Raw genomic sequence first — 20,123 nt, 5'->3', positions numbered from 1 at the left:
AACAGTAATGCCAACTTGAAGTTATATACCTCGAAAAAAATCACCCTTTATAACCATGAAATCTGTGCGAATCTGATATAGGTATTCTCGCACGATTTTGTTTCACAAGATGTGTCAGAATTAACGGATTCGTCACAGAATTAGAGAAAACGTTTAAAACGAAAACATAAGGAAAGCCCTGAGAAGCTTTTCACTTTGAGCCCTCGTCAGTCTTTCTTGATTTTTATTCGATATTATTCTGCTTGGATTTTATGTGATTCTGAATAGGCGATCAGCACGAGTTTTCACATAAAGCTCAATTGAAAAATTCCAACCGAGAAATCTGTTATTAATGAAAATCTGGTCGTACGCCAATGCGTATCTTCGTGCATGTGTACCCGATACAGTGAAACTGTCATTTCATTTCTTTTCCTGGTTTCTTTAAATGAATATCAATAATTATCGCAGTGGAATTTATATAATTGTTTTCCTCTATTATATTCGTAAAACCCTCAAAAAGGTTTTTTTTGTATTTCTTTCTATACTAAATTCCTGATTGGAGTTCCTGATGAAAGCTGAAAGTTAGATTATTACATTGAGAATCCCTCGTCAAAACACAGCCCAACATCATTGTCAATTCTCAGCTCACAAGCCTTACTATTGAAGAACTGTTAGACTTTCATCTTCATCATAACTTTGGTGGAGGAGGATTGGCTCAGTATAGAGCTAGGACTTTTACCTCTTCAGTGAAATAATTTGTTAATTTAGAAAATTTCATTCTTTATTCTTGTACATATAAAAATTTCGGATTCACTTATATATATTTCCATTTTTGTTGATATTCTATCTGAAGTTTCTGTGATTCTACTTTGTTTTTCTTAATATCGCGAAATCTCATCTTGACCGTTTGAATTTTTCAATTAAGATAATCGAATTCTACGTAAGAAGTTGCTTTCACAGAAATGAAAAATTTTCCTACAGAAAAAAAGTAACAGCAATATTTCGAAAATGAACATTTTCGAAAAACATCCTATAACTATGTAACGGTGATAGCTAAGGAGTTTCAGTTTTCGCTGTTGGGTGAAAATTGGCCCTCAAGCACCGCCATCAGTTTTCGTCCATCTAGTATAGAAATAGGACTTCCCATTCAAAAGTGTCCACCCTGTACTTCCGAAAAGTTACAAATTTTAAAGTTTAGTTATGATCTCAAATACCTGAGCAGCTTATAAATACTCAAATTGGTATGATTTCTCGGTTATTTCAATTTTCGGTTCAAGATTATAGTTGTTTTATTATAGTAGTTATTAAATCAAAAAATATCTGTCATGTTTTAAAAGGTGAATTATTCATTTGGTTATTTCTCATTTCAGATATCCTGTCAGCTCATCATTTCACTGAAAAAAACTGTTTTCTCATCCTCGATAGGCTTGAAATTTTGCCCTTCCGTGATTTACAGGGTGAGCAAAGTTTCAGGTGTGTCGAAGTTGAGAAGTAAACCACAATATATCAGCCATCAAGAGGTAAATTATTGTTTCTTCATCTTTTCAATATATGTATTGTTATAAACATATGTAAGTTCAAAAAAAGAATGAATATAAAGTCGATATTCTAACAACAATTTTGTGCAATCTATTAGAAACATTACTTGAAGGTCTGCTAACTCTAATCCACATTATGTACTGTACTTGTATGTACACCAAACAAAATTGTTTTGTAAATAGGAGTACAACTTTGCTTCCGCCGTTTTCTGCCGAAATTTAAAGCTTTATTTTAAAAAAACTGGTTATACATTTATCATTTAAAGTATTGTTCATCGCTGGTCACTACTTTCTCCCATCTTTCGATTAGCGTACGAATCCCTCGTTGAAAAAACTTTTGAAGCGATTCACGAATCGATCAAATTTTTTACTTCTTCATAAGACCTAAGCTTGTATGACATCCAGGATCTATTTATTTCGAATAACACTTACCGCTATAGCCATCTATTGCAAAACGGCGGAAGCACAGTTGTACACCTATGTATAATATTTTATTGAAAATAAAAGCACTTGTGGCCTTGATAATTTCTTGTATCTTAATCATTAGTACTTTTATTTGACAAGCATTTTCCCTACGAATTATTATAATGCTCAAGTAATGATTTGAAATAAAATCCTAAATTAGCCGAACAAATTAAAATTAGTATCAAGAACAGCTGGCTCTGGTGTTGAATTTTTAGTACTAACCATTGAGTATAAATCTTATTTCCTATTTCAAAACTCAAAGCCCTAACTAAATCAACACTCAGGGGATTTTTTTGAACATTTTTTTAGTATTTAAATATTGAACTATTTCAGCCATTTCTGATTGGTAAAAATATTCATATTAGATAAATAGATTCTATTTCTTATATAAAATAAACCGTTAAATTTCATTCAAAATCTTTACGATTTTCTGTAATTCTTCGAATAAGAACTAACCATCAGCTTGGAAATAGCTTTTTTCACCTCTGCAATGAAACATCCCCGAAGGGTTCGGTGAGTTGAAGGCTGAATATTTAAATTTATAAATGACAAATATTCTTGCCGTCCTGAAGGCGGATGTCTGTGCACTTTCTAGAGGGATTTGAATAATACACCAAAAGTGACGTGAACTATGAAGTTGTTGGACTTGATCTTTCCTTTTCAGCAATGAAATTCGTCGTTTCGCTGCAGAATTTTAAATGTCACCACGCTTGAACTTTGTTTTTCCTGTGATTCATACTAGGTGAGCAAAGATTCAGGTGTGTTGACCTCATATTGTTCTGAATTGTAAGGATAAAGTTGTCTGAATGCTCCGAGGATGTGTTAGAAGATTTTATAATTGAAGGAACTGATTTGAAATCATCGCCAACAAACAGCTGAGTGGTAAGAAACATTCGAAATTAAATTGAAGAAACGTGCATACAATTTTTTTATTTTTCAAATATTTGATTGTAAATCAAACAAAGATTTTTAACACAGTGTACAACTATGTATTAATTGAACTATTTGTTTTCTCATATATTTCTTCAACTCTTCCTAAAATGTATGTTATCTTTCTTTTTTTTTCAACTGTTTGGGTAACTAACTTTATGACTTATTGCAGATAATGTTGGAAGTCTTGGCCCTCTTGTTGTTTTGAATATGAAGTCACTGTACAAATGAAGGAGAAAGCACACTAAGAAGAAAAAGTACAGATGATTGTCATTCCTTATTTTTGTCGCATTATCCCAAACTGATATATGAAGATGTACACATGCATTTTAAAAGATCAACTTTCGTGATATATACGAACTAGTATGCTTGCAAAAAGAGCATCAAGCACCCATTTCTCCTAAGTCCTTCTGTGGGCTTAAAAATAAAAAAATCAAATCTTAAATACCATTTAAGAGACTTCCTCCTTTTCAAAACCGTCATGGAATCAAGAGATGCAATATATGAAAAAATTCCATATCGATATCAAACATTTCATAACCCCAGAAATTTTGGAGTAGAAGATTATATTCAAGGTCATTGTATCTACAATTTTACACTTTAGTTTATTAATAATAATACGTTTCATATTTCATTTTAATTTTCCTTCGATTTTCCAGTTTAGAATCAATGAATCAGATATATCGTAATATTCGAAATTTTTTATTTACATACATATTTATAGTCGTAGGCATAACTTCATAATTGAAAATAGGTAGCACTGTGTGAGAGTTATTATTCAGAACCAGAAGTTCATTATGTATACATTACAATACAATATGTGATTATAATATTGTATTTATAATTGGATCATCTAGTGAAATATATTGTTATTTATTGGATTTGGATATATGTTCCACTTAGATCAAATTAAATTCAAATTTATTCTCTCATTCAGGTAATTTATACCCATTAAAAATTTATATAAGGTTTCTCAAAAAAGATTATATGAAAAAAAAATAAAAAATAAGCTGTTCGTCAAAAATAATGTCGCCCAAATGTCAACCCTCGCTTTCACGATACTCACTCAGTATAACTGAGATGCATAGAAAACCTGGTGTGTCTACTTATACCTGAAAAACTTTCAGAAAAAACGGGGCATTTTTCAGATTTATACCTACTTGATTTCGAAGGATCGCATTTTTTTCAGATGGCGCATACATCGTTTACATTTGACATTTCTCTCAATTCTCGACTCTTGTGAACCAAGGGTGTAGATCTTTTTTTTCTTGGGGTGGATAATCGAAAAAAAAATTTTTGACGTCAACTTTTTCTCATATCTGTAGTTTTAAAAAAAGAAGTTTGATAACAAAGTTTGAACCAAATTACTCGAAATATTTTTTTTATTACTAATTCGGTTGTTCTTACCTTATACTGGGTGTTCTCAAATTAGAGTTACGGAGGAAAATGAGAAATTACTTGGATCATTTTGAGAAAAAAAAGTTTCATGAATATGAGCCCACAAACGCTTTACTTTCAATATACAGGTTGTTTCTAGTGTGCCGTACTTTTTGTGATGCTTATATCAGTTTATCAAATATTTATTAATCTTCGCTACAGATTGGGTAAATAAATACCAAAATTAATGCATTCATTAGAGCTTACTAGCTGGATCTTTATAATAATTTGGATTTGCCTGAGGATTACTAGAGATTTTTTTCTCGAAATCGATAGCTGATACGACAAAACTATAACAAACCAAAAAGTGTAGTAGTGCACCAGAGTTTTCTTCTACATTTTTCTAAACTAACAGCCATTCACCAAAATATAGTGTTGGAGGAAGGAAGCAGGCATCCTCCCAGAAAAAATATCACCCTATATATTTGCATTCAAAATTAGCATATCACATGGTGAAAACTTTAAACTGGAATATCTACGGCCAATTCAAATTAAATACCTTGTGAAGGGAAGGTTATACGAGAAGAAAACTTAAACTTTAACACATGTATCTCAAAACAAAATGTTTGTGGACTCATATTATAGGACTTTTTTTCTTAAAATGATCCGGAAATCTGTCATTTTCATTTGTATCTCCAATTTAGGAACACCGTGTAATTACCCCCCAGTATCTACACTCTTGTCGTGAACTTTGATTATAGAACAATAATATTTTATATTCTATGGTCTATCATTATATTCCATTCATTTGAGTGAAAATTCGATATGAACTGAATTGTAATTTATTGTGAATGTTTGCAGTGTCTAAAATCAGTATTTCCTTTTTAAACGGCACCTAGCAGATAACGGGAATTCGAAAAATTTTGAAGAGCGCCACCTTACAGAACTTAACTTAAGCTGAACACCAAAGCAACAGGTGGATCTCTCAAAAAGAAACAAAATCGAATCAGTAAACACACCAGGTGCATCTTAAGTATAACTAATTAGATTCCTGATAACTGCTTGGCAAGTACGCTCTGTGATGGTTTCCATTTCATGCCGAATATTTTGTTTTATTGGGCCAGGGAAGTTGGTTTACTAACGTAATTATATATATTATATTTAAGGAAACCCCAGAGATAAAAGTCCATAGGCGTCAATACGGGGGACTTATGAACGACACATATCCAGTAGATTAATTTGGCTGGAAAAATTTCACACGAACTTTTGGCAGAGACACATTGGATGTGTGTGGAGATGCTCCATCCTGTTCGAACTATGTTCTTCAGTAATAGCCAGAAAAGTTTTGCCGTTCAGGCAACAAAAACTCATCTAACAGCCTTACATAACTCTCTGAATTCGCAGTGAGTTGAAGCCCCTTTTCATCTTCATAAAAGTAAGAGCCGATAATTTCTCGCGATGACATTGAAGCCTATAAAGCCACCTTTGTGGATATCTGATTATTACATTTCTAATGGATATCCTTCCAGTAGTAGCATTTCTTCTTATTTCCGTGTCATTAAGGTGAAAATGAGATCAATTCGGAGTGTCGCCGAATGGATCATCCACTTCAGCTTGGACAATAACATCAGGCTCAAGAACATCCTCCAAGACGAACAGTTTGAATTCCATCCCAAACACTCCACCACAGATCAGCTGCTCAAAGTCGTGGACCATCGACCAGTTTCGAATAGATGCAGGTAACTGGTGCAATTTTCTGGATATTTCTGAGGTTTTCGACGCAGTAGGTCAAGAGGGTCTCGTCTTCAATCTTCATGAAGCGAAAGTGCCCCCTTCAGATGTGTTGACTCGTCTGTTTTATTCTTCCAAATCCCGAAAAAAATCTCTGACCCTATGTTTCGTACCACGATTGGTTTATCGCGGTTTATCAACTGAATCTTTGAGATTAAGCCTGTTCTAATCTTCCATCAGATACAAGCTTCCAAAGCTTGCAATTCAAATAGAGTTTTTCGATGGCTGTCAGTGAATGGTGCACTATGTCAATGTTCTACCCGTTCCCGTTCAACCAATGTGTTTTTTCTGAATGCAAAAAATTAGCTTCATCCGAAAATATGATATTGGTAAAAGTTTGAAAACGCTCAATTATCTGGTTTACGTATTCTAACGTCTGAATGGCATCTTGGGGTTTCAATTCTTGCACCAAATGAATTTCATGGGAGTGCATTAAGATATTTGAGTCAAATGCGGTGTAACGATGACCTATGCACATTCAGAGCTGAACAAATATAAACTTTCTTTTGAGACACCTTGCACTTATACCTCTTTTTATCATAATCCATGTTCAGGAAAGCATAAATTTAAGATTACAGCCATGTTTTAAAAGTTGAACGTATTTTGCATCAGAAAAAAACATAATGCGAATTTCTAAATCAACTTTTATTACTTTGAAATTTCAGATTAAATAGTAAATAGATTTAGCAATGTTGTAAGCATTGATGTTGAAAAATAATTAGCATTGTGTGAATGATTATCTTTGTGACTCATTTGAAACTAGTTGATTATGTTTTTCTCTGATCTGTCCCATGCACTTGTTTGATTTTCAGGATGAATAAAATATTATTGTTATTATAAAGCCGTCTTTAGTCACAACCTCGGTCACAACTATTGAATTCATTAATCATATGAGTTGACAACAATTGCTATTGTGTATTAATACAGTATGTTTCCATAACAATATTTATGCAGCCAAACCAATTGAAAAATAACAAATAGAAGCTTGAAGGAGATTTTCTCATTATGCTCAAATAGGTACATGGATAACAGGTTTGGCTTATCCAATCATTATTACTTAAAAATTGTTTGTTTGTATCAATGAAATATTGATATTATTTTTAAATGAAATTTCCTCCTTCGGCTGAAGGGAACAGCCTCGCTCTTATCAGAGTTCACTTCGATTCTCCATCGAGCGGACCACTATTGAAGTCTTAAGATGGCTTCTGTGTCAGTTTGGGACACCACGAAATCGAAAAATGATGGTATCGTCAACTTGAAGTGTCATGAAGGTTTTTTTCGTTTTCGGCATGTCGGATACGTATAATGTAAACATTAACGGTGACAGCAGAGATCCTTGCGGCACACCGGCTAAGAGTGCTTTCTCTGAACAGAGCACTCCGTCAATGTGGGCTCTAATTTTGCGAAAATGTAGGTAAAAGGCTACCAGTTGGATCATGGAGAGAGGGAAACCGGCCGCAAGCAGTTGGTATAACAGTCCTTTGTATGCCATCCTTTATCAAACCCAGCTCCTATGTTCATTTTTACCACAGTGGCCAAGTAAATAAGCAGTACTGCCGCTTCTGGAGTGCAACCAATCCAAAACACAACTATCAGAAACAACTTCATTCGCCAAAGGTGACCATATGGGCTTTACACAAAGAATACAGGACGTAAAGTGAGGATGTTAGATACGTTTTTGTTGTCTGTACTACAGAACTTTCTTGGTTATAGCCAAAGAACAAGTCTCATCAGGATGCAGTAACTACAATCACATCCAATGTGTCTTTGTAACAAGTTCATGAAATTTCTTCAGGCAAATCAATCTCCAAAAGCGGTGACACTCATAGGCCCTTCTGCAGTCCGGATTTGACCACTATGGACTTTTACCTGTGGAGTTCCCTTGAATCTAAAATTCACGTCAGTAAACGTCCTTGGCCCAGTTAAAACCAAAATATTTCACAGGAAAATGGAGCAATATTTCCAAGCCGTCATCAGAATATATATCATCAGTAAATATACATACACACATCATCAGAAGTCTTGGCCCTCTAGGTTTCTCATGATATAGACAATATATGTTCTAGAAATGAGATGAATATTTTCCCTTATTTCATCTGCAATATATTTGATAGAAAATCTTTGTTTGTTACTCTTTGCTTTATGCAGGATGAGACAAAATAAGAACAATAAAAAAAAATCTGAATTTATCGATTATTTATTTTTGATTAATTATAGTTATTCCACAAATCAATCCAAATTGAATAGTCCGTATTACCACCGCTTCTTTCAATCAACTGCCTAATACGCCTAGGCATCCCACAAATCAAGTCATTAATGAAATTTTCAGGCATATCATTCTAATCTTCTTCAAGGGCTAAACTCAATTCCTGAATAGTTAAATGTGGGTTTTGGCGATTGGGTATTGCTCTTCCTAAGTAATCCCATACGTGCTCCATTGGATTCATGTCTGGTGAGTTTTCTGGCCAGTGCATTCTCTGGAAGAGTTTTGACGATGTGTGTATATTAGTGATATATTGAATGTGATTCGTAAACGCGAGAGTAGACATTTGGAAGACCTTATTTTCAAGAAATAAATTGCCAAATAGTGTATCTTCATAATTAATAGACTTTTTTTGACATATGAACGAGACATCTTATACCTATATCGTTTGTATTATTTCACAAAGCAATAGGAGCAATGCCACCTCAGCAACAGATAATGGCCTACAAAAAGTTTTCGAATAACTCATCTGCAGGATAATAAGGTGAAACACAATAAATATATTATAATTAAAACTGTATAAGCCTCGTCTTCCATCAATATTGATATTTACGGAGATCAGTCTAACGGTTTTTTTCCATATCATTTTCTTTTGAAATCAGTCCTTTCATTCCTATTCACAAACCAACTCATTTGAATTTGAAAACGCCGTATAGTATTGTCCTATTATACTACTTTTTGCATGTGAAAAGATTTACCTATGCAATAGGAAGGAACACAATACAAACTACTTCACATTATTTACATATCTATTTATCACAGTAAAAATATATATACATATACGGAAATATGCATAAATCGGTTTGTTCATTCTGCTTTAGCTGGATCTTCAACTGATATGATTTTTTTAGCAGCTTCTGTAAAAGATGACACTGATGCAAAAACGACACAACTTCAAGAAACCCTTGAATCTCCAAGAAAACTAGATATGTACCTATAAATTATCTTTGTCTGAATTGCATTTGTTCATTATGTTCAATTCGAAATACTTCATGTGTATTTATCTCCCTATGATATAATTTAATTGTCTGAAAGTATTTTTATAATAATCTAATAATACTTCTGGCATTTTTTGTTTTCGAATTCCATTTCGAACTCTTATTTTAAAATATAAAAACTAATTTGAATGAATAAATCAACATGAAGTACATAAGACAGAGTTCGATTTGTTTTTTCTGGATTTATATATGTAGTTTGTTTCCAACAAAACATATCCATCTTATTTGTCATAATGTAGACAAAAGATGCTGAAATCAAAGAACAAAAATATCTACTTTAAATTATGATATTTTTAAGCTTGGTGTGTTAATGCAGGATAGGATTAATTGACTTTATAAATTGTAGTTTGAAATCAGATTCTCAACCACAATCATGCCAAATTAATTTTTCTACTTCATTCCATGAACAAATCATGAATTCATAAATGGATGTAGGAAAATAAATTTGGTAGAATAAATACTTATCTAGAATTGATATAATACATGGATATTGTTAAAGTTCGAATTCTATTTTCTTCAAATTGTATCTTCTCTGCATTTCGATCATATTGAGCAAATTGACAAAACGTTGAAATTGTTATTTATATCCACTCCAAATATATCCACCTCTTAAAAATCCTTTATATTAAAATCCAAATATAGCATCCTACTAAAGTAACCATTATAATTTCTGTACATTTAGTTTCTACCTAATTAACATACCTCTATTCAATATGATAGATATAATACAGCATTGGCCATACAAAGCTTTTCAAGCTATAAAATTTAATGATTCCCTTTGCAGCCTGAATTGATATTATGTTTTATTATCTACAAGTTCAAAAAAGTATATAAGAGATGATACAGGGTCATATTCTTCTGAATTATTGCTGCAGATATTATATGAGTTTTCAATACATATTTCTTTATTTTTGTCACTGCGGCATTCTGAATGAACGCTGTAGATATTATATGAAATTTCAATACATATTTCTTCATTTTTGTCAATGCACTATAGATAGAAAGAATTAATTTGGCAAAGAATCAATTTTCGACCATCTCACAGAGAAAAGGTAACGATCAAACTCTTTCTCATTACTAGCTAAAAAATTTCGAAAAATTGATTTCAGGTAACTCTGTAATGAAGAAGATCAAATTAAGATGATTTTACCACATCGACACTAGTACAAACAGAATCTAGAATCAAATAAATTCGGGTAAAATATAATTCAGTGAGACTCTTCTCCTTTTTTCCTCTATAAGCAGTCTACTGCATTTTTAACAAACTTGCTCATGGAAAACATTTTTGATCATTATTGTAGGAACCTAGTCTAACCAACTAAGTTCCCGCTGTTTGTCAATAGATGGTTTCAGCAGTAAATGCTGATCGTGAACTAAGCTTGAACATTTGGTAAACGAATGGTAAGCACATTAGTGATTTTGTTTTGGCGTCATATACTTTTGGTTGTGTGAATATGTCGTATTTTGTGCCAAGTATTCATTATTTGCGGGAAGTGTAAATTTTCTTCTTTCATTCGAAGAAAACAGTGATTGAAGCACACGAGAGCTCCAAAAAGTTTGCGTAGATGCTGCTCTGAGTGAAACAATGTGCTTTGATTGGTTCCATCGCTTCAAAGACGGTGATTTTGATGTTGACGACCGTCGGTGTGAAGGAAGGCCAAAAACCTTCGAAGACGCTGAATTGAAGGCATTGCTCGAAGAGGATCCGTGCCTAATACAAAAAGAGCTATCTGCAACAAAAGGAGTTACCCGTCAAGCCATTTCCAAGCGACTCCATGCGTTGGGTATGATTCAAAAACAGGAAACTTGGGTTCTTCATGAATTGAAGACAAGGACGTAGGAAGTCATGTTTTTGCCTGTGAACAACTGCTTCAGCGGCAAAAAAGGAAGAGTTTTCTTCATCACATTGTGACGGGTGATAAAAATTGATCTATTACAGCAAACCAGAGAAGAGAAAGTCATGGGGACTGCCCGGTCATGCTTATACGTCGTCGCCTCGACAGAATATTTATGATACGAAGATTATGCTGTGTATTTGGTGAGACCTGCTCGATGTTATTCGTTATGGGCTGTTAGAATCGAGTGAAACCATTACTGAGGAACGGTATCGACTTTAATCGATGCGATTAAGCCGAACACTGCGCGAAAAACGACAACAATAGAAGCAAATGCACAATGAAGTATATCTACAGCATGACAACGCTTGAACTCACGTTGCTAAACCCATTAAATCTTATCTAGTAACTCTCAAATGGGATGTCCTACCCCACCTGCCATATTCCCCAGATATTGCGCCGTCAGATTATTACTTGTTCCGGTTGATGGCAAATGATGTAGCTCATCAGCAGTCACACTCTTATGAAGACATCAAAAAATGGCTTCATTACTGGATAGCCTCAAAAGATGAACACTTTTAATTTAACGGTATTCGAGCTGTACCAGAAAGATGAGAAAAAGTTTTAGCTTACAATGGGCAATACTTCTATTGATTCATTTGTAACCATTTAATAAAAAGTTGAAATTCCATAAAAAAAACAGCGGGAACTTATAGTTGAGCATCTTAAAAGATGAAGCATAGACAATTCAAATCAGACTGACCAGAGGAAAACATACTGAGTCATAAACCATAAATTAATTAGCATAGGCATATTCCTTCGATTCATTAAAGGGAAAACACAGGTATCCTTGACCGATTATGGGGACAGGAAAATTATCGAAATGATGAGGAGTACCTTCAACCTCAAAGAATTATCTCTACAATTCCAAGTGTCTAAACCAGTGAAGAGCCAAGCTCTTAACAGACGAAGATACTAAAATAGACAGAAGATCTACTGAAAAAGATGCTTCGTTCTGCTAGAGACTTGTTCAAACTAAAGATGAACTTAATCCATATTCACTAATATTATGTCATGAATACTCTATACTTCGCAGACGCAACAGCAACAATGGAAGTAAATAAAATTTCAGTTGTACTTAAAATAGGCCATGGCTCCTCAGATACACTATCAACACAGAGGAACTTCAAAAAATAAAGCCCTCTACCCCTATCACATACTCCTTTACACCAACAAGATTCGAGACACCGAAAGATCTTGTCTACCAAATTTCGCACTTGTTTTTGGGGTTCATCCTGGTGCCCTCTTTACAGTTGAACTCTTCCCCGAACTCCTTGAGGTTAGAGAGGGCGCCAATAACGCGGTACCTCGCTGGACTGTGGGGATCTTTCTCTATCTGGAGAGTGCTGGTCTCGTTGGTCACAGCTGAGCACCAGATCTGGGCGAAGGCCACGAAGAACAGCTGTTTGTGGTTTAGGTTGAGGCCGGGGTAATTGAGAGGCTCTGGCTGGTTCTTCATATATTCTAAGTAAGCGTTGTAGGCAGCTTTGAGACCACCGTTATCTGCTATGTTTTCGCCAAGGGTGCGGTTTCCATTTACTGATTTGGCGTTGACTTTGAATTTGTCTGAAACGAATTACCTCTGTTACTATACGTGTGAAAAGAATATTGTTAAGTGATAAGTACACAGTAGGACGCATTCATATTTGTACTTAAATGAACGTTGATTCACTTTCATTTCAAGTCATTTATGGGCATGAATGGAAACGAAGTAAATGCTAATAATAGACATTTGAGCCCCATCACGAAGCATCTACTTGTTAGTAGTTTCTGATCGTCGAAGTATGTATGTACTGATTATGATATGTTATTTTCGTCCAGAGAATATGTGTAATATGTATCCCACTCCTTGAGTTCAGGAACAGGTTATGACCAGTTTATTACATTATTTGTTTAATCTTTCTTGTTATACAACAAAATTGTCGAGTATGATAAGCCAACATTCCTCTGCTTTGTAGACCTAAAAAAAGTGTTCGACTTAATAAGACTCGAAGATGTGGTGCACCTCCTCTATGATAGACAAACACCGAGTCAACATCATAAAAACTATTGAGGATATTTACCGAAATTATAAAATACAAGCTTAGGTACACAATGAACTCGTAAAATCAAAAGCAAGGTGGCTGATTGAGTCAAGAACAGAATCTATCGAATGGGAAGTAGAGAAATGATGATTTCATGCTATGCTGATTATTAAGTCTTGGTGGCAGAAAATAAGGATGACCTGCAAAGGCTACTTTACACATTTAAAATAGTAGCAAAAATGCTAAGATTGTCAAAATCAGTGTCTATGACTGAGTGCATACATTCTCAAGGTGGCTGATTGAGTCAAGAACAGAGTCTATCGAATGGGAAGTAGAGAAAAGATGATTTTATGCTATGCTGATTATGCAGTCTTGATGGCGGAAAATAAGGATGACCTGCAAAGGCTACTTTACACATTTAAAATAGCTGAGATTATCAATATTAGTGTCTTTGACTGAGTGCATACATCAAAACACCTCCTATATGGAAATTGGTAGTTGATGAAAGGAGATGAAATTTCGTTTCTTCGCCATAGAAATTTCGATTCGATTTGAAAAAATCGTGAAAAAACAATTTGAAAGTCTTCATATTTGGACATTGATAACGGACACCCTGTATAAGAGAGGTTGATCATTTAGGAACGATGACTAGTCAAATTCTTAAGTTAAAAGAAATTCTGATCAAATTCATGTTTCTATCGCTTCTGGAAATCGGTAAAGGGCTTTTACCGAACTACTGTTTCGTCGAAATTTTGCAGTTTTTTCTGAATAAGATCCGTACCGTTGGAAAATATCCCTAATATTTCGCATCATGATAGAGGTATTGAAGAGCATTGAAAATATGCAAAAATGTAAGGGATGTTCCTCTTAAAAAATCACCCATTTGTTGAATAATTTTATTTGGGAACACCCTGTATATCAGAAAATAATTTCCTGAGATGCAGCATAGAAAGTACAAGGAAATGCTTTTCAACAAAATTCCTAAAACGTCTGATTTGGCAGCTATGGAAGCCTAACGCACTATTGCAGGACCCTGTATAGTTTCATTGTGACACAATCAGCGGCTAACATAATAGTCACAACAATAAAGCAGATAGAATCGATATCTACATGTATATTATATATTTGTTAAGAAGTATTCATCATTTGTTTCTGAAGAGGATGATTCAGTGATATTATAGTGCAAAATTAAGTTCTTTATACAACTATTTACGAGGCAGCACTTAGGCATGTTATTATGCAGGCAGCACTCAATACATCACCATGCGTTGAGTGTTGTCGGCCATGAAAGAGATTCCGGGTTCATATTCAATGTCTAGGCGTTTGAAGCTATCATCTTTTGACAATTAAAAACTACGCTTTCAATAAAAATGAAACTACATGATAGAACAACGCAATGAAATTGTAAAAATTGTGAAAATATTTTTCAGAGAAACTGATGTAATGTAGAACTACACCCATTCGAAGAAGGCAACATATAATTGACGAAACAATTGTGTTATCAAAGAAATTTTTCGGACATGAAATTATTTCCTTTTACATATTCTATCGGCTTTTCATCATCGACAAAAACTTTGGATCAAAACTAACTGAACTGTTGGGAAGTTGGATTCATCCTACCCTGCACAGCTCAAAAAAATTTGTGAGTCGAAACAGATAGAAAGCTCAGTTCAGAAATCTTATAGGTCCAATATAGATATGTTGCCCCGAAACAACCCTGACCACTGAGGCCAAATGTTTTTGGGTTTGCAAAGTAATTTTTTTCAAGAGTCAGTTTTTTACTGTAGTGACTGTCTGCCCAAGAGGTGGCGTTATAGGCTTCGCGTCACACTTTGATGCGGCTCCAGCGGGTTTATAGTGGCTGCCGCATTACAGCGGGGTCACCCCTCCACGGCTCCACGATGAAATGGAAAAATGTATTTGGCTGATATCACTGGGTTGACAAATTGAAGATTCCACCAGTGATCACGGGATGAAACACCGCAATCCTCAGACAGAGAGGGCGCTCATTCATATTTGACCCGAGAAAGACTCGCTAAACTACATTAATTATCATTATCTTTGAAATAATTGATGGGAAGATACAATGTACTCACTATACTGTCCAACAAAACATTTAGTCCTGTCCTTGAACTTCTTTATGGTTTCATTCTTCCACCAATGGTTCAGATTGCCCTCTTTGTCAAACTCTCTACCTTGATCATCGAAACCGTGTGTCAATTCGTGCCCCATAACCACACCAATACCTCCATAATTTAGGGATGCTGGATGCTTTGGATTATAGAAGGGATTTTGAAGAATTCCTGCCGGCAGGACCATCTGGTTCTTAGTCGGGGTGTAATAGGCGTTGACGGTAGACGGTGACATGCCTAAAAAAAAAGCTACTATGTTTGCTTCAGATCGTTATCCACTTAACTTACTCCAAGCAGTTTTGTTCACAGGCTCGTCGATCTTCTCCAGATTCTTCACCAGGTTGTAGTAGTTGATGCTGAGGGTGTTGTCGAAGTAAGCGTCTTTTCTGACTAATAGGTATTCATATTTCTTATCGAGTTGTGTGATGTCCTTGATGAAATCCGGGTATCCTGAAGGAATACCGAGGAATGAATCAATAAGCACATGGTTTTATATTAGGTTTACAACTTTGCTTCAGCCTTTTTGTAATGGCTGTAGCAGTAAAATAGATGCCATTCAATAAGCTTAGGTATTTGTGAACATAACGCCATCGAAATATTAGTCGATTTGTGTATGCACCATAAAGTTATTCTCGATTAAACATGTCAGCCTACTAGCCGAATTGTAGTCATTTGCTGCGAGAGGTTTGGATTGCCTCCTTTAATAAGAAGAAATCTGCGACTGAGGTTCATCGAATACTCTCAAATACCTATATTGAGGCCGACATTAGCGAATGAACGTGCCGAGAGTGGTTTCAACGCTGAACGGTGAATTTGACGTCGAAGACCATCATGGCAGTGGAAGAGAGATGGTTTTCGAAGATGCAGAATTGGAAGCAATACTTGATCAAGACTCGTGTCAAACCCAACAAGAATTGGCAGGATCAGTGTAAGTGACCCAACGAGCCATTTCAAAGTTCCTGAAAGACATAGGAATGATTCAGAAACAAGGAAATTGGGTGCCGTACGACTTGAAGCCGAGAGATTTTGAACGGCTTTTGTTTGCTTGTGAACAGCTGCTTGAAAGGCAAAGACGGATGGGATTTCTGCATCCCATTGTGACTGGAGACGAAAAATGGTTTCATTACGACAATCCCAAGCGCAGAAAATCATGGGGATATCCCGGCCATGCTTGCACTTCGATGGCCAAGGTCATGCTCAGTATTTGGTGGAACCAGCTTGGCGTAGTGTATTATGAGTTGTTAGAACCAACAGGAGAAAACACAGGTGATCGTCATGTTTTGAATGTGGTCAAGACATACTTGGAAACGATGAGATGGGAAGTCCTTCCCACACGCCGTATTCTCCATTCGTTGCTCTTTGGACTATCACTTGTTTCGATTAATGGCACTCAGCCTGGCTGACCAGCACTTCCAGTTTATTGAAGAAGTAAAAAATTGGAACGCTTCAAAGGATGACCAGTTTTTTCAACGCAGGATTCGTACGCTGCCCGAAAGATGGGAGAAACTAGTGGACATCGATGGAGAATACTTTGAATCATAAATGTATAACCAGTTTTTTTTTACAATAAAGCCTTGAATTTTGGAAAAAAACGGCGGAAGAAAGGTTATACGTCTTCGTAATAACATATTAGGTATAGTATATCCAAAACCACTTGAACTAGTCCATAAAAACGCTTGGCCATACATGTCCCTTCGGAGCGGATGCCGCCATCCGCTAAATACCGAGGTTAATTTGAAAGTATTGTTAGGCAATAAATTCACTGTCCCCAAAGGAATTTCTGGAAACTAGGAGAACCCTTGTATAATCGAAATATTCAGCTTCCTCCATTTGACTTTGGATATACTATACATACAAGAATCATACAGAAGTAAGATGCTGTTTTCAACTCACACTGATCAGCTGATCATCAAAAATAATCTTACCAATCATGTCGGAGATATCATCGGCCTTACTCTCCGCCGCTTTTCTTGTCTCTTCGTCCATCCAATCCAAATTCTTGAAATTTCTAGTGAATGCATTCCTAACATTGTTGATCATCTCTTGAGCCTGCGTTTTAGATTCTTGGTGGAAAACTTCTCTCACAAAAATGGCACCAATGGCAAATCCTAAGCAGCAATGAATCACCAACAAAAAATTAAATACATAATGTTTCAATATATCTCTGTGTTATTCTCACCTAGAACGTTGTTAGTGTCCTGTATGCAATACCTCCATTGAGGTTCCTCACCGCCTTCTGTACCAATCAAAGCCTTTTTGAGGCCTTTGTAAGCATCCCTGAAAGCCTTTGACAAACATCCAGTGAAAGACTTTACTGTTTGCCATATAAGATAGTTGTTAAGGACTCTACAAAAAGAAATAAGGCATTATTATTCTAATTGTAAACCTATCGACCCTAAATAGAAACGGTAGGTTGATCGAGACAGTAGATCTAAAAACTATTTTTATATAACCTGTAAAGAAATTGATGCATTAAATGAATCTGAATGATTTAATACTAAGTAATAAGTAGATAAGAATAAAACATGAGAAACATTTAAAATGCATAGAACCAATTAAAGTACCATAGCCAAGAAAGGAAAATGAACAACCAAGAAAAAATTAAAAAAATTAAACAGTTTAGTGGACAAGGGAGTTAAAACGACAGTTGCTAAATGTGGTAGTAGTGGATTGGATCTTCATAAAACCTCCCTACTGATAATGCTGAGATTTATATACTCACATTTTTCCCTCGGCTGTTCTATTATATTCCTTTATGAGGTTGGTCAAATTACCCAAATACTCTGGAGCATAAACTACGACATGTTGTTTGCTAGTTATTTTTTTATTTACCACCTTCATTGCGTGCTCGAAAAATTTCCTCCAATCTATCTGTAAATTAATACAAATAAATATTCATATATCAGTTCTGTTAAAATGAATTCGATATTTTTAACTTTCAATGTTGCCATTATACTCACAAATCCAGCTCTCTCTTGTAAACCTGCTATGGTGAATTGATGATATAATGACTCTTCGTCCCTTCTGAGCTCACCTGGTGTTGTTATATTGGCGAGTTTAGTCTCAAACTCAATGATATCTGACATTTGTTGTTTCGTAGAATTTGGTTCTCCTCCCAAAAGAATACCAACCTGAGAAATCAACATCCAATTTTTAAAAGTTTTAATATTGAATATTTATGAAAATCTATCAGAAAATTATTCAACCCTTTCGAAGGTGTTAATTAGAGATTAACAAGAAATTTTCAATGAAGTGACAAATGAATATGATAATAAAACGAAATTTCCAAGAACATAAAACAAGGCTTCGACAAAAAAGAGATATATATATATATGAAATTTTACGAATCTGGATCAAATTATTAAGCAATTTCGGGTATATGATTAAGATTTGATGTATGGGACCCACCTTAGTCATGTAATCCAAGTAAGCCTCAAGCACTTTAGCATGCTCTGTTTTGTTCAGATAATTCTCTCTAGAAGGTAAGGTCAAGCCACTCTGATCAATCTGAAGCACATGTCTCGAGGAGTTCTTATCGTCTTCACCAACAGAGTAAGAAAAGAAGGCTCCGATGTTATATTTGTTCAAGACTGTCTGCACAGTATTTTGAAAAGACCATTTTTTCGGGTCAAAACCGCTGTCACTTATGTTCCAACCTCCTAATTTCCTCAACAAATCTATCATCGGCTTCGGGCCAAGTGTTTCCACAGTATCATTGACGTCCAAACAAGATTCATAATACATCTTGGCTTTTTGTTCTGCCTTTGATTTCATTTGACTTATTGGTTTCTCTGAAATATTATCTCAGCTCAAAAATTTACCATGCTGAAAGTGTTGTTCAGATTGATAGGAAAGGGAAATTGGTTCAAAAAATACTGCACTGAGAGGCAAATATGAGTATAGAAAAGTTTTGTACTGTTTTATAATGGAAATGCATAAATCGATTATCTTTATTTTCCTTCAAGTAATGGACTTAATTCAAATCAAAATGGCTTTCGTTGACAGTATGTGTTAATTTATTGCGTTTCCATAGAAACGACTAAAAAGCCGAATTTGTTTGGTCTACCAAGCGAGGTGTGGGCAAAGTGCCGTGAGAAATAATATTTCCCACAGTATGAGCAATACATAGTTTTGAAATTGAGTAAGCTATGAAGAATACGCCACTTTTCATAGCAGTTGTAGGAAAGAGTATTTATCTATTATTATCTATTGGATATACAACTTTGCTTCTGCCGTTTAGCAATAGATGGCAGTAGCGGTGAGTGGTAGTCAAAATAAATAGATCGTAGATGTAATAATACAATTAGCTTAGATGTTTGTAAATATAACGCCATCGATTTGTGTCTGCATCATAAAGTTATTCTCGAAGGAACATGTCAGCTTACGAGCCAAATTCTCATCATTTGCGAGTGGTTTTAATTTTCTGCTTCAATATGAATAAATCTTCGGCTGAAGCTTATCGAATGCTCTCAAATATCTATGGTAAGGCCGATATTACTGAAAGAATGTGTCGAGAGTGGTTTAAATGCTTCAAGAACGGTGATTTTGACGTCGAAGACCAGCATGGTGGAAGAGAGAAAGTTTTCGAAGATGCAGATTTGGAGGCATTACTTGATCAAAACTCGTGTGAAACGCAACAAGAATAGGTAGTTGGCATTGGAAGTAACAACAACAAGACATTTTAAAACGCCTGAAAGTCATGGAAATGATTCAGAAACAAGGAAATTGGGT

The 20,123-nt window shown here is 35.1% G+C and overlaps 1 protein-coding gene across 3 annotated transcripts in view; it reads right to left on the bottom strand.

The window, feature by feature from the left end:
* Window positions 1-9,078: 9,078 nt before the first annotated feature.
* The window catches only part of LOC123676956 (endothelin-converting enzyme homolog), a 39,378-nt gene continuing 28,333 nt past the window's right edge, over window positions 9,079-20,123 (bottom strand). For all 3 annotated transcript variants that reach the window (XM_045613300.1, XM_045613301.1, XM_045613303.1), the window contains exons 5-12: window positions 18,801-19,183; window positions 18,353-18,523; window positions 18,115-18,263; window positions 17,572-17,738; window positions 17,318-17,500; window positions 15,681-15,842; window positions 15,357-15,629; window positions 9,079-12,802 (exon numbers count right to left, since the gene is read on the bottom strand). In XM_045613300.1, coding sequence (XP_045469256.1) covers window positions 12,438-12,802; window positions 15,357-15,629; window positions 15,681-15,842; window positions 17,318-17,500; window positions 17,572-17,738; window positions 18,115-18,263; window positions 18,353-18,523; window positions 18,801-19,183 — 1,853 coding nt within the window. In that variant the 3' untranslated portion in view covers window positions 9,079-12,437. The remainder of the gene's footprint in view (window positions 12,803-15,356; window positions 15,630-15,680; window positions 15,843-17,317; window positions 17,501-17,571; window positions 17,739-18,114; window positions 18,264-18,352; window positions 18,524-18,800; window positions 19,184-20,123) is intronic.

Source organism: Harmonia axyridis, chromosome 3 (assembly GCF_914767665.1).
Source record: "Harmonia axyridis chromosome 3, icHarAxyr1.1, whole genome shotgun sequence".
Taxonomy (NCBI): domain Eukaryota; kingdom Metazoa; phylum Arthropoda; class Insecta; order Coleoptera; family Coccinellidae; genus Harmonia; species Harmonia axyridis.
The sequence above is the reverse complement of the archived record's forward strand: the minus strand, read 5'-3'. Positions and strand labels throughout refer to the sequence as shown.